The 13,528-nt window shown below is 44.9% G+C and overlaps 1 protein-coding gene across 4 annotated transcripts in view; it reads left to right on the top strand.

Annotated features, from left to right (window-relative positions):
- Window positions 1–13,528, top strand: part of LOC144175662 (transcription factor E2F3-like) — a 46,470-nt gene that overhangs the window by 22,228 nt on the left and 10,714 nt on the right. For all 4 annotated transcript variants that reach the window (XM_077704705.1, XM_077704708.1, XM_077704706.1 and 1 more), the window contains exons 5-6: window positions 1,787–1,901; window positions 11,478–11,655. In XM_077704705.1, coding sequence (XP_077560831.1) covers window positions 1,787–1,901; window positions 11,478–11,655 — 293 coding nt within the window. The remainder of the gene's footprint in view (window positions 1–1,786; window positions 1,902–11,477; window positions 11,656–13,528) is intronic.

Raw genomic sequence — 13,528 nt, 5'->3', positions numbered from 1 at the left:
TTGGTGGAGCTTGTGGCGTGTTTTGTCCCTGGGCAATTTCAGCTCTGCTGAATGCGGCGAGACTAATCTTAAATTGAGCTGGGGGGAAGCGGAGCCTTTGCGGTTGTGGTGACAAGGCTCGTGTCTTGCTTAGACAGAAAAGGGATGCGCTCCAGTTTCTCAAGCACCTCTCACCTGCTCCCGGGCTCTCGACAGCTGAAACAAAAAATTGTTGTCACAACAGGTAGCTCTTGCGTGGCATTTTTCCTGCCAAATAGCGTATGCGCTCAACCAACATCACTTTGACCGCTTTGATCTCTTTGAAAGTGTGGTGAACATCATGAATGATGTATTCATGATGTTCACCACACTTTCCAGAATAGTGTCATGATCTTCACCCTCCTCTACTTTTTATGCCATACACAACTGATCGTGCTGGAGCAGTTGGGCAGTCTTAATTTGTGCATAATAGTTTATGGTCATCGAAGCAAAAAACACAACCTTAAAGTTGTTGTCAGTACTTCTTCAAGTAAAACTTGTTCCTTTTATCAGCAATTTCATTCATCATGATCCCTAGAAGCTCCCACACTGAAATGGAAGAAACGCGGATCTTCAAACTCCCATCCTATTTAAAGGGACCCTGCAACACTTGCCATCGACTACTAGTAATGTATTTTGGGATAAAGTCTATTGTCCCAGAAATCTCCTCCCTCAAGAATTATGAAAATACGTTCACAATTAACGAAACTACACGTGATGAGAAATCGCGCATAATCGTTCCCTCTCAACTCGACCGCGTACAACGCGACGAAAGCTGCGCGCTCTCTCCTGGAGAGGGGGGCGGCTCGCGGCATTCTCTTCAGCGGCCTTCGATATATCACATGCCGGGTAGTTTTCTCCTTTCCTCCGCAACGCGGAGGGGCCTATTTCCGGTCTGGTGCCACAAAAAAGCAGGCATGGGTGCCTGCTCGCAAGTGCACGCTCGGGCTGGTAGGGCGTTTTTGAAGCAGTAAACGGTTTTAGTCGAGTGGTCCCGTTGAAAGGGAAGTATTGAGCTCATCACTCAAACTTCGCGCGCACTCAAAACACAAAAGAAACGGCAAAACTGTGCCTACAGGTTCAAGCATAGAAGAGGTTCGTACACAGCGATGACGACGACGGAAATTGGAGAATCTAGCGCGAAGTTGACCAGTGACAGCCGATCGGGCAGCCATGGCCTATGTGACGTCCCTTAGGCCATGCCAGGGGTTGCATAATGAGAACAACTGAAGAGAGAGCGGTTGGTTTTTCCGCGTCTTCCACATTGATTTGCGCGCTCACCGCTTCATGTGCACGTGTAATATTTGGCTCAGGTATTCCTGGCAGTGTAATCTAAACGTCGCGCAGGTTTACTTGCACTGCTCAAAGAGTGTTGCAGGGTCCTTTTAAGTGGAATTCGTTGCACAAAAGGTTTTTCTAATAGTCAGTACATTATAGTCTGCTTCTGTTGACCGAAATTTGACCACTCTCATTTCATTGCAACCAAATTTTGTTGTGTAGTCTAACCGTGACTTTGGCCAGTTCAGTCTGCTGAGTCTGACAACGCTTCTGCGGGGACCGGATCATTGCAAGACAGTTTAGGGTCCCCGTAGAAAAACTGCAGCAGTGCATATTCACTGCAGTCCTTTTTGTGCAAAGTCTATAAATGGCGTGTCCCCATCAAAGCGTCTGTTTCAGTGGGAAAAACTGGGGGCAAACTTGAAGTACCGAAATTGCCAGAGAAATAAGTCCAGAGCGTGTTGGAGTTTCCTTGACTGAAAGCCCTCACGTATGCCTATGTGACGTATCGGGACCTGAGGGGCATCAGCAGCCTGTCCGACCAGACGGTCATCGCCGTCAAGGCACCGCCCGAGACCCGCCTGGAAGTGCCCGACCCCCACAAGGCAAGAAAAGAACACTTTGTGATGATTTTCCTCTCAAAGTTATTTTCTTTGTGGCAGTCAAAGGGTGTGCGATTGCCAGTGCTTGTTTGACAAAACATGTCGTCATCTTAACTCTTTCCGGTCTGAACCTTTTACCCTTTTTCTGGCTGTTCCCGTCCGAAAGGTGGTAAAAGGTCCGGACCGGAACGGCCGGACCTTTCACCCACTTGTGAGAAAAAACGCGGAATTTCACCTTGAACACCGAAGTTGGGCGTGCCCCGACAGCGGACCGCTACGGTTGTGTTGCCGTGTACGGCTATGTCTGGCATGGCTTGACAACCTTAAAAGGGCCATGCAGACAAAATACAAGCTTGTTTTTTTCGAAAGATTTTGTGTTTTATAGGCACTCAGCACTTGTCCAACAACAATTAATGCTGTATTCACTGAGAAATTAATCAATTTACGTTAAAATTTTGATTCTCCCACCAAATCGTGTGTTTTCGCAATGTCAGCAGTGAAGTCATAAGTGCGCATATTCAAATGAACTTCCACTGTGTCATTCGGCTCTGCAGCTTTGCTTGCCGTCAGTCCTCCCAGATGGCGCTAACATACTCATCTACGGACCAGTGTCCACCGTTTCTTTGTTTTTGACCGTATTTGCACCGGGCTAGTTTTGGTAACTAGAAAGTAATCGTTTCGTGAAACATGGTGTATCCTTGACAAACAGGGCCACATAAGACAACGTCACTTAAATTAAGCCAATCTGCCAGTGTCTTGTAAGACAACTACAAAGCAACGGACTGCTGTGCAGCTAAAACAATCATAGTGCGCTTAGTACCAACAGCAGTGTCGCACTTCTATGTTTATATGTACTTTCATAACTGTCATTGTCTTTTTACTACTATTCTTACTGCTGTAATATGAATATGCATTACATTTAAGCGCAATAAGCTCGTTCGGCAAGCTTATAAGCTCTGCCTACTTTGTGTTTGCTTTTGCTGGCCTCAGCCAATCACACAGCTGGGCATATGACATCATATGTTCTGTTGCAGGAATTCGGCTAGTGGGTCACATGGCCATTCCCGTTTTTCCTAATTATGTAGCTTTTTTGAGCAAACTTTACGTTAAAAGTGCTGTCAGTATGATTCTAACGAGGCAATCTTTCGAATTAACCAAACTTGTGTTTTGTCTGCATAACCCCTTCAAGTGTCCGATAGTGCAAAAAAGCAGCATCGTTGTCCCAGTACAGAAAATGGCCACCACCGTTCGTAAAGGTAGAAAAACGCAAAAATGTTGAATGTAGAATGTAAACAAAGTGTGTATGTAGATTAATTTTGATATTAATCAGTTTGAAACAATAGTCGGTTCCAAAGGAGTTTTTGTGCGAATTTAATTTGGGTAAGTATCTCCATAGGAAGCCATAGTGCCTTTGCATTCAGATCACAAAAGCAGCCTTATCGTATTCGTAAAAAACTTGAAATAGGGCCAACTCGACGCAGACACGAGAAAGAAGTAGACGGACCACAGAGCTGACTTGAAACTGATTTTTTTCATTAGAACTTGCACAAACTTAAATGCTGACAACCTCATGCCCATGTGACCGCAAATCATACAGATGTTTTCTCGGCACTGGAAAAACTTGTGGCATCTTTGACAGTAAGCTCAAAGAAGGCTTATTGCGTGTCACCGGGAAGGGTTGAGGGGTGAAGCATGTGTCTGCTTTTGTACCGTGCAAAACTGGTGTTGTATGCCTATCACCATTTCCATGTGGTTGTGTGTATAGAGGACAGACCAGTTGGTGCAGCAATGTTAGGCTGTTAGAGCTGTGGTTTTAAAATGGGAGCATGCGGATTCCAGGGGGTCCACGAGGGCTGTTTAGGGGTCTGCGAACCCTTGCTGAAATTCTCTCTGTTCCCCCACTATCCTTTCTTTTTTGCAAATTTGCTAAACCTTGCTGGCCGTGCGAGAAATGGCTTTGCTGCGCAACTTCTATGCCTAATTTCTCCACATGGCACAAGTTTCAATGTTGGCTTTTGGCAGGGCACTCTGCCAGCTATGGGGAAAAACCAGGCACACCAAAGGCAGCATACAGGTGTTCGGTAACTGTTAGCTGCAAGAGCAAATTGTTTGACAGTATAACATGCTAGAGCATGAGCCTTCTCTTCAAGGAAACACTTAAGGCGGCAGTTGGGTCTTTGAGGCCGAAAAACGGTCAAAAAAAGCGTTTTCTCAAAAATGGCATTTTCGGCCTCCACGGCCATTTTTCTATCAGTCTGTACATTTCCTCATCAAAAGGGACCATATTTTGTTGTTATTATATTTAATAGCATTTTAAAGTGCACTCTACAGCTCAGTAAGCACAGAATTCGATGGTGAAACAGCACTTTTCTTGCAATGCAAAGCTAGCATTTCATCCTCAGATATCTGGGCACCCAGAGCAGGTACAACTTTAATTCTTTTTGCTTCTGATACTGAAATGTGTGGGGAATACAATGTTGGAAACAAATTTTTCAAATGGAGGCTTTGGAAAATTATTATTGTGTTCAATTGGCACCACCTGCGAGCGATTTCTGGCAGAGCGCGGGAGAAACGAAGTTCCCTGTGTTGTAAAACGACCAAAAATAGCTGAATCAAAAAAGCTCTTCCTATGTTGTATTCTTTAGTCATTTGTCTGCTTAGCCACGTGGTAATTTCCATTCTCTATGGAGTGGTTATTTTGTAACTGTGACCCAAAATAATGGCAATTAATCATTAACTCAAAATATAATCAACTTACAAAAAATCTAATGGCAGATTTGAAATCAGCACAAAAAACTCTATAACGCAGTGCAGTTTCATTAAAATTGGTTGGTAAATAAAAAAAATCTCATCTAAGACCAGTCTGCCCCCTTATCAAACGCAGCTCAGCACAGCTAAAAGTTTGGATGCGAGCCTGTGTTTCGGGACAGAGAAATTATCTGTGCCCAAAGATGAGCTGACAAGATAAATTATCCAAACATACAGTATAAGAAATAGTGGAGATTGGTGTACGAGTGTGCCTTTGCTTCATTTACATGAGAGTGAGTTTGTGTTTCTAAAATGCTCTGTTGTAGAAAAATGCAATACGCGCATTCAATCGTACATGTGGTTGGTACTTGACATGTGTCGGAAGAAAAAAGGGGAAAAAACAATAATGTTTGTGACGTCTCCATAATGTCTGATCACATGGGTATGAGGTTGTTAGTATTTAAGTTTGCGCAAGTTCTACTAAATTTCAGTTGCAGGTCAGCACTGTGGCCTGTCTACTTCCTTCTTGTGTCTGTGTTGTGTTTGCACTACTTCGAGATGCTCAAGAACCACTACCAACGTAGCCTCCTCGTCGATTTTTTTTACCGTATTCACTTGCATAATGAACGCACCCCCAACATTTGTAAACCAAGGGCCGATTTTTTTTTTCTTGCATCGAATCGCACCCTAAAATTGCTGCCATGAGTAGCATACCATGAACCGAGTGCCATCTATCGAACGCTACAGAAACGATGGTGCGCAATAAGAAGGAATGTAGCCAATCGGGAGTGGCAGCAGCAGTTAGGACAGCAACCGCAACTACAAGTTACTTGCCATTTCCCTACGGTGCTGGCTTTTCCAGTCTCCTCACCATTCTGGCAATATCTGAGTTATACTGCTACAATTAAGTTTAAGGCAGTCTACTATGCTATGAAGCCTGGCAACTGTGCGGCCAGCCGGCACTTTGGAAGTGAGAAGATTTGCTTCCGATGCTGAAAGTGCCAGCACAACAAGTTGAAGGCTACAAATGAGACCCACTAGGTTGAAGGGCAGCAACTTTTTGTTCATCGAAGAGGCGCTGCTGAATTACAGAAGAAGCTGCACCAAGAATTCCGTAATCAATGGAACTAGTTCGGAATCAAGTGCCCACAATTTCCAGGAGGCAGGGTTTCCCTGCGCGAGTGTTCCAAGCAAGCATTCACTGAACTATGCGATACAGTGATTTGACCTTCAAACAGCAAACGACATTGTGCCAGCGATTGCCTTCTGCCAGTGAAGACAAAGTTTCAGACCATCACCAGTTTGCAATCCTAATCTGCCAACGAAAACGGGATGGGAAATGTTGATCAGATCCCACTGAGCTTCAACATGCCGTGAAACACAACAGGCGACAAGGGTGCATGGAGCGCCTTCATCAAGACGTCAGGTGCTGAAAAGCAGAGGTGCACTGCGGTGTCGGTTGTGATGGCAGGTGAAGGAAAGCTGGTGCCTTTCATTATTTTTAAACAGAACATTCTTCCAAGGAGAAATTTTTCCTGTGGCATCCGCATCTGAGTGCACAAAAAAGCGATGGATGATGACAGACTTATGGTCAATTTGACTTCAACTGCCTAACGACGACGACCGGATCGCTTCTTCTTCTGTCACTTCTTGGGGGTGGACTGTTTGGTGGCCACCAGGTTGAAAATGTTTGTGCAGAGATTTAAGGAGTATGCACAAACATCACTGTCATGCTATTACTGCCTCTTGACGTATCCACCCACCACGGTGGGTCAGCGGCCAAGGCATTGTGCTGCTGAGCCCAAGGACATGGGTTCGATCTTGGCTGTGGTGGCTGCTTTTCTGATGTTGGCGAAAAGTGAAAACGCCCGTTGTGACGAGATTTGTGCGCACGTTAAAGATCCCCAGGTTATCAGAGTTAATTCTGAGCCCTCCTCCTCTAAGGCACGCCTCAAAGCCCAGGTGTCACTTCGGCGCATTAAACCCCACAATCAGTCAATCAACAAACCATTCAGGGGTAATGTTCGGAGGCGGTATGTGGGCTATGGGGCCACGGGCAACCATGCCTGTGGCGCCATGCCGTGGCAAAATCAAAAGGCCATCAGTCGAGTTTCTTTGCACCTAGATTCTGGAAACGTGGAGCGAGATTGACATTGATGCGACCGTCAAGGGTTTCAAGAAGGTGGAGATGTCAAACTTGCTCGATGACACCGAGGATAACTTGCTTTTGGAGCGCGAAAACGCAGTCGGCAATCACAGTTTGGACTCCGAGGCAGCGTGTGGTGGAAATGTGTCTTTGGACTCTTGAGTGAGGTTGTCTTTGGGAAGAAATAAACACAGCGCAACTCTTGTACATAATCAGTGTGTGTGTTTATTTGAAAGGTAAGTCTTGTTCAAAATTGATTTCTTGGTTATGATACCTGTCTCACAGGGGGTCGCTTGTGGCGTTCTCATCAGCAGACTTCTATATATCACTGGCCAGGGAGTTCTTTCCTTTCCTTCCCAACGTAAAGGGGTCTATATTTGGTGTGGTGCAACAAAAAAAAAAAAAGCAGGCATGTCTGCCGGCTTGCAAGTGCGCGCTCAGGCTGGTACGGTGTTTTTGAAGCTATAAACGTTTGTTGTTGAGTGGCGTATATGAAAGGGAAGTATTAAGTTCTTCACTCAAACCCTGTGCGTACTCAAAACAAAAGAAACTCCGAAACTTCGTGCAGGTTCAGGCATAGAAGAGGTTACTGCAGAGCGCTGACAACGCGTGAAATAAGCCGTAAAGTTGACCAGCCACAGCCAGTAGGGAGCCACCACTGTAATGATGTAATTACAATGGTGCATAATGAGGGAAAATGAAGAAAGCGAGCTTACCGCTTCACATGCTGAGGTATTCCTAAACGTCTAAAAGTAATCTAAACGTTGCGCGAGTTTCTTTGCATGCTCAAAGCGTGTTGCAGAGTCCCTTTAAGCCGATTGATTAGGCACAAGGAACGTTTGTAACTGCCGCGGTGGTTCGGTGGCTAAGAAGTTAGGCTGCTGAGCACAAGGACGCAAGTTTGACTCCTGGCTGCGGTGGCCGCCTTTCAGGTGGAGGCGACAAGTGAAAACACCCCCGCCCGTCAAGATTTTGGCACACGTTAAAGATCCCCATGTAGTCTAAACTTACTCCAGGGCACGCCTCAGCGCCCACGTGTAGTTTTGCCATGAAGAGAAATACATCTCATTATCAGTCTGTTAACTGCACGCTAGCATTCAACTGATGCAATCAAATGCAACTTTAATGAACTGACCTTGTGTTTTGCAGGGGTGCAACAGCTGTTCCAATTGCACCATTTTGATACAATTTCATAGTTTTGAGCCAAGATGCACCAAAACGGCCTACTTGGTGCAAAATTTCTGTTTCGCAATCTTTAGTGGGGAATAAAGGACGCGTTGGCAACATACGTGAGGTTCATACCGTAGTGCCTAGAATATACTGGGTATATTCTAGGAACTTTATTCATACATCATTCAATCCAGTAGAGCAGACAGCGCTTTATATATACGCAGTCCATAGCCTATGCCACTGATGCCATCTATGCCTATTCTAGTTCACTGGCAAAGAGGCGATGAAGGAATTTTAGTTCACTGCAGTACTGTACCTATGCTGAAACCAAAGTCGCTCTAAAACATGCGAAGGGACTTCAGCGCAGACAAGTGCTCGGCCTGCCACCGGTATATCCGGTGAAAACATTCGCCATCCGATGAAAACGTCATTATTGCACTTGTGTAGTGGAGCGCTCTTGCATGAAATGTCGTTGATACGTGCCAATTTTGAAGATACCAACCGCTGAAATGCAGAGGCTGGTCGTCTAATGATTTTGACCTCGGCGCGGGTGTGGTGACCCTCTACCATTAAACATGCGAAAAGGGCACAGGTGTGATGGCGGCCGACTAAAAGTGCACCCGCTGACAACCCAATATCAGTGAGCACCTTCAGTTCAGCTGCTTGCTCGGAAGTGCGTGTTCATAGAGCTGTTGGCACTGCTGTAAACTACTGCACGTTTAATAGGCCACAACCCAAATGCGCTGGTCCGGCACATACAGCAAGAAGAGCCCGTGCGCCGACGGCAAGAGCTTCGTAGGCGATGCGCTGCACAAAACTAGCAAACAGCGGGGAGCCTTGAGCAGACTCTCCGAAAGCTTGGCGAACTAAAAAAATGTCGGAAGGCAAAGTATTGATGTAATACCAATGATGCCATGAAACATCTTCTGCTACTTACCTTCTGGTGGTATTTAAGAACAGTTTATCGTACAGGCTACTCCACTTATAACAATATCCAAGTGCCAAGGAAATCCCATCGTTATAACCAATAATTGTTATAAGTGGGTTGTGAAATAAAAAGACGGAAGAGAGCTCAAAACATTTTATTCGCATGCCAGCAAGGCCATACTACTAATTTGCGGAAAAGAAGCCACAGTCGGTCACCTTTGTTGGCTGCATGTGCAGCTAGCGGAAATCTTTTCCAAGAGCATCTACAGGTGCTTCACCTAGCTGAGGTAAATGTCCTTGGCGGAAACAAAGTTCCTGAGGGACTGTGTCACGCATTGGGCCTCCTACAAAGACTGAGTAGGCCGCGCAACCGCGTCATTAAAGTCGTCACTGTTGCACTTTTGGTGCACAATATAACCACATTCAATCGTTATGTCTGATATCGTGGCACTGGAGCATTGTAATAAGCGGTTTATTTTACCATAGAAAGATTACAAAAGTTGACGGGGCCATAGCTGTTTATCGTTATGTCCGATATATTGTTATAGACGCTATCATTATAAGTGGACTCGACTGTATTTGCTTTTAGTGTAGCCAGGTGCTGCATAGGTGGTAAAGCTATTTGCTATACAGTTAGGTTAGGACTAGCTATTTATGAGGGCATTTTGGAGTACAAGTAAAAATATCATTTGCAGTTTTTATAATAACATTCTCTCTTTTTTTTTCTTTCTTTGCCTGATTCTTGATCTTGTAAAGAGTTTAAGCATTTGGATGAACCTGCTTTGTAGGCTGGCACAAATACACCATGCCCTGCAGATTTCTGCAGGGTCTGTTGGTCACTTTATGAGGACCTTGTCCACTGAAGCTAAAGTGTGTCTGCGCTGCCGTTGAATAGTTTGCACTTGTTTTGTAATAGACTGCTACAAATTTGGGTTTTGGTGCTTCAAAACGAAGACGTTGCTGCCCCAAAAATTGCTCCAAATCCTGTTTACAGGGGTGAGACAGCTGCGCACATTGCGCACTTTTGATAAAAATCTGCTTTCCTGCGCCAGGCTGCTCCAAAAGCTTGGAAATTGCAAAAATTGTGCCAAACTGCTCCAAAACAGTCTGAGAGCCAAGGATTTTAACGCTGCCGTCAGTTTCAGCGGGGAAAAATGCTTACTGACGGCGTAATTTTCCAGCCCCCCCCCCCCCCCCCCCCCCAAGGTGATCCTGTTTGTAAAGGTTTAATTGATTGGTCATACAATAAAACACCTGCATAAAATTGTCCCCAAGATAGTTTTTTCAAAGGTCACCATGTCGGGTTGCACATGTTATATTCTGTGCGTTTTTTTAAAGTTAAAACAATTGCAAATTCCTGTAGAAAAAATACGTATGTGTACTCAGGCGACAAACTACTGGTGAAAATTGATGAAAAGACACCAATTTTCGGAGCGCGGTATATCTCCAGAACGACATTACTGGCCGCCGCCATCTTGGTGTGGTGAATATTGGAAAACATGGCCGTCGGGCGAAGCAGTTGCTCGTGGTTCAGGCAGAGTGCTCTTCGCCGATTTGTACTGTGGTTTTGGTTATGGGGGTGGCTGGGTTTTCATTTAGTCGTTTCATCTGTTGAGGGAAGTTGCGTGACTTGGAAGAATGGGAGTTCATCCAAAACAACGTGAATTCGCAGTGTTTCGGCCTCGAGTGAGAGGTGCGGTGCGTGCTTGAAGTGAAATTTCGGGCTCATTGCGGTGCTATAATAAAACGCTGAGTTATTGCTGCCTTTGACAACGAGCTTGCGCGTGGCGGAAATGGGACGATCGACACTGCAGAAGTGGCGGTGCAGGCTACATCGCCGCAAAATGTTCAAGCAGTGGACGATAGCGGGACGGGCTATTATTGCACGCTAGTAATAATGGTTTATCTATCTGAAGTGAAATTTAATGCCAAGAGGGAGGTGGCTAAACATACCAACGTTATTCAAATTGCGATCGTAGTGAATGCGCACCTTGGGGATTGAAATGGGAGGGCTGATGGGGTGCGAAGATTGTCTCGCTTTGCGCAACTTTTGCCATGCCTCCACAATTGTGTGTAAAGCAAAGTCTGGGATTACAAGTATAATAATTTCAGCATTCACATGATAATGAAAATGCGTTATGATTGCTTAGTTTTTCGATTCGATGTTTTCAACGGCACGCCATGCTATCTATGCATGGAGCCTAAGAATTTATTAATGGCTTGTAAAAAGATAGTGCAGTTCGTGCCTTGTGATACTATAGTAGAAAAAACTTCATTGAAAGGCTGTTTCAGTGTTATGTATGTTCAAAACCCATTAAAAAGTGCACCCCCCCCCCCTCGAGTTGCCAAAAATTTGATTTTTAGGCTCCTAAGGTGACGTAATAAATGTCTGCTCCAAAATCGAGAGTTCGCTGCTCCAAAAACTGCTCCCAAATCTGATTCAGCTGTCTCACCCCTGTGTTTCGGCTGTTGCACCCCTGGTATTTTGTGTTCATGGCCCCTTTGAGAGTAAAAAATTTCGAATGACAACAAAACGCTGGTGATGCTGTCAGTGAGTGACGGAGTGCCGTGCTTCGCTTCGTTTGCAGGGCCTGCAAATCTGGCTGAAAAGCGACAAGGGCGAGATCGAGGTGTACCTGTCCAACCCCGAGGACCGCATGGACTCTTCCAGCACCAGTGGCAGTAGCGAGGCGGACACCCTGGCCGCCATCTTGCCCTCCACCTCCAGCCACGAGGAGCTCTCCCTCTCGGCAGGACCCTCGCAAGGTCGGGACGCTGACCTCTCTGCCTCGATTAGGGCAGTGGCGTGGGGCGCTTACGCCAGCTAGCGGCTTGCGGTGGGCACAAATTGGCCGCAGTACGTTGTGTGCAAGGGAGCCGACATTTGGACTTTCTCATTCCAAATCGTTCGACCGAAATTCCTATCCATTTCGCATGTGAGGTCAAATCCAACGTATTAAACTTTGCCTCGGCACGTTGCGTGCAATGAAACCGACATTCTGATTATCAGATTCCAAATTGTTTTACCGAGCGCATACGAACTGCAGTCTAAATTTGTCTTGCGCTTGCCACAGCACTTTGTGTGTTCAATGAAACTGATGTTTGAACCATCAGATTCCAAATTGTTTGACAAGAATTGCTACTTGTTTTTTGATTTGAAGGTAAAAGTTACACCTACAGTTGATGTTTTGTGCACACAGCTTGGATGGCCACACCATTCTACCGTACTTGGCCGCAGTACATTCTATGCAATGGAATTGACATTATAACTGCCAGATTCCAAATTGTTTGACCAAAGTCTTTACTCATTTTTTCATTGGAAGGTGAAATTCTTTCTTTGCCCAGACTTGCCATTGACATTCTGTGTACATAGCTTGGACCATGTGATGCTAATGCTCACAAGTTCTTGGTGTCTTTGTTACGTTGCGCAACCTCAGGTTTGATGAAATAAAATTTGTGACATGTTGAGGTCGGAAAAGTGCAGGTAGTACGTTTTAGGTGAATACTTGGCAGAGTCATCCACTCTGCCACACAAGCTGGCTTCCCGCAGACCGTATAGATAGGGTTGTTCGTTTTTTACCCAATTCTTACACCTCGAACCGAACATGTTTAAGGAAAAGAGGGTTAAGCCCGGTTTCTCCCTGAATGGACCTTCTCAAAGCAGCAATTTGCACAATCGTGCGCTGACGGTCTGCCGTTCTCTACCAGTATTTGCTGTAAACAAGCCCCCAAAACACAGATTCCGAACTCGTTGAGTATTGGCATGACTCCACTGCTTGTTCCCCCGGGCTGGCAAATGCGGTGCTGACATTGTTGTGCCTAGCTAAGGTAAGCTGTGTTGTCTAAGGTAGTTCCTCCCAGTTGAGATACGTTCAGCGATCAGACAGATCTCAAAAGAAGACCGACATGTTCCGCAAGCAGATGATAAAGTTTGTAAACAAGGATGAGTGGAAAATTATGACCAGCTTTTTGTGAATAAAATGTTTAATTTCTTAGAAGCTATCAGTTTTTTTTTTCTTTTTTTTTTTTTACATTGTCATCATTACTGATTCATTTCCAAACAAATGTCAAATTTCAGAAAGCCTTTTCTAGAAAACCCTGATGTCCCGATTACCAGCTTGTAATAAACACCAGCTTTATTTATTACATTTAAGAGTTCGGAAGATCGTAATACCGTCTAAAATAAACTGTGTGTATTACTTAGTACATCTGTGAATTTAACTAAAAAAACCCCCCCGAATTTCGGGATGGTTTTGAAAAACAAAAAAAACCCAATTTGTTCCTGGTTATTGCATTAACAGTTAGAAAGATTGTAATACTGTCTAAAATAAACTGTGTTACTTAGTACATCTGTGGATTTAACTAAAAAAAAACGAGTTTCAGAATGGTTTTGCAAAAGAAAAAGCCCAATTTGTTCCTGATTATCAGTTCGAGAAATAGCACTCGGTTTTTGCCCCCAGATTTTAAAAATAATATAAAATCCGAAAACGAACAACCCTATATATAGGCAGCACTGGCAGCCTCATGCACAGCCATTCCATTCCCAAGTGAATGCATGCCACCACCTAGCAATGGTGGCTTTGGTTTTCCCCTCGCAATTAAAATGAAAATGTGCAGTGCCATCCAATGAGGCTTCGTT

The sequence above is a fragment of the Haemaphysalis longicornis genome, unplaced genomic scaffold (genome assembly GCF_048455015.1).
Source record: "Haemaphysalis longicornis isolate Haplotype H1 unplaced genomic scaffold, Haemaphysalis longicornis Haplotype H1 scaffold_3, whole genome shotgun sequence".
Taxonomy (NCBI): Eukaryota; Metazoa; Arthropoda; class Arachnida; order Ixodida; family Ixodidae; genus Haemaphysalis; species Haemaphysalis longicornis.
The sequence above is the reverse complement of the archived record's forward strand: the minus strand, read 5'-3'. Positions and strand labels throughout refer to the sequence as shown.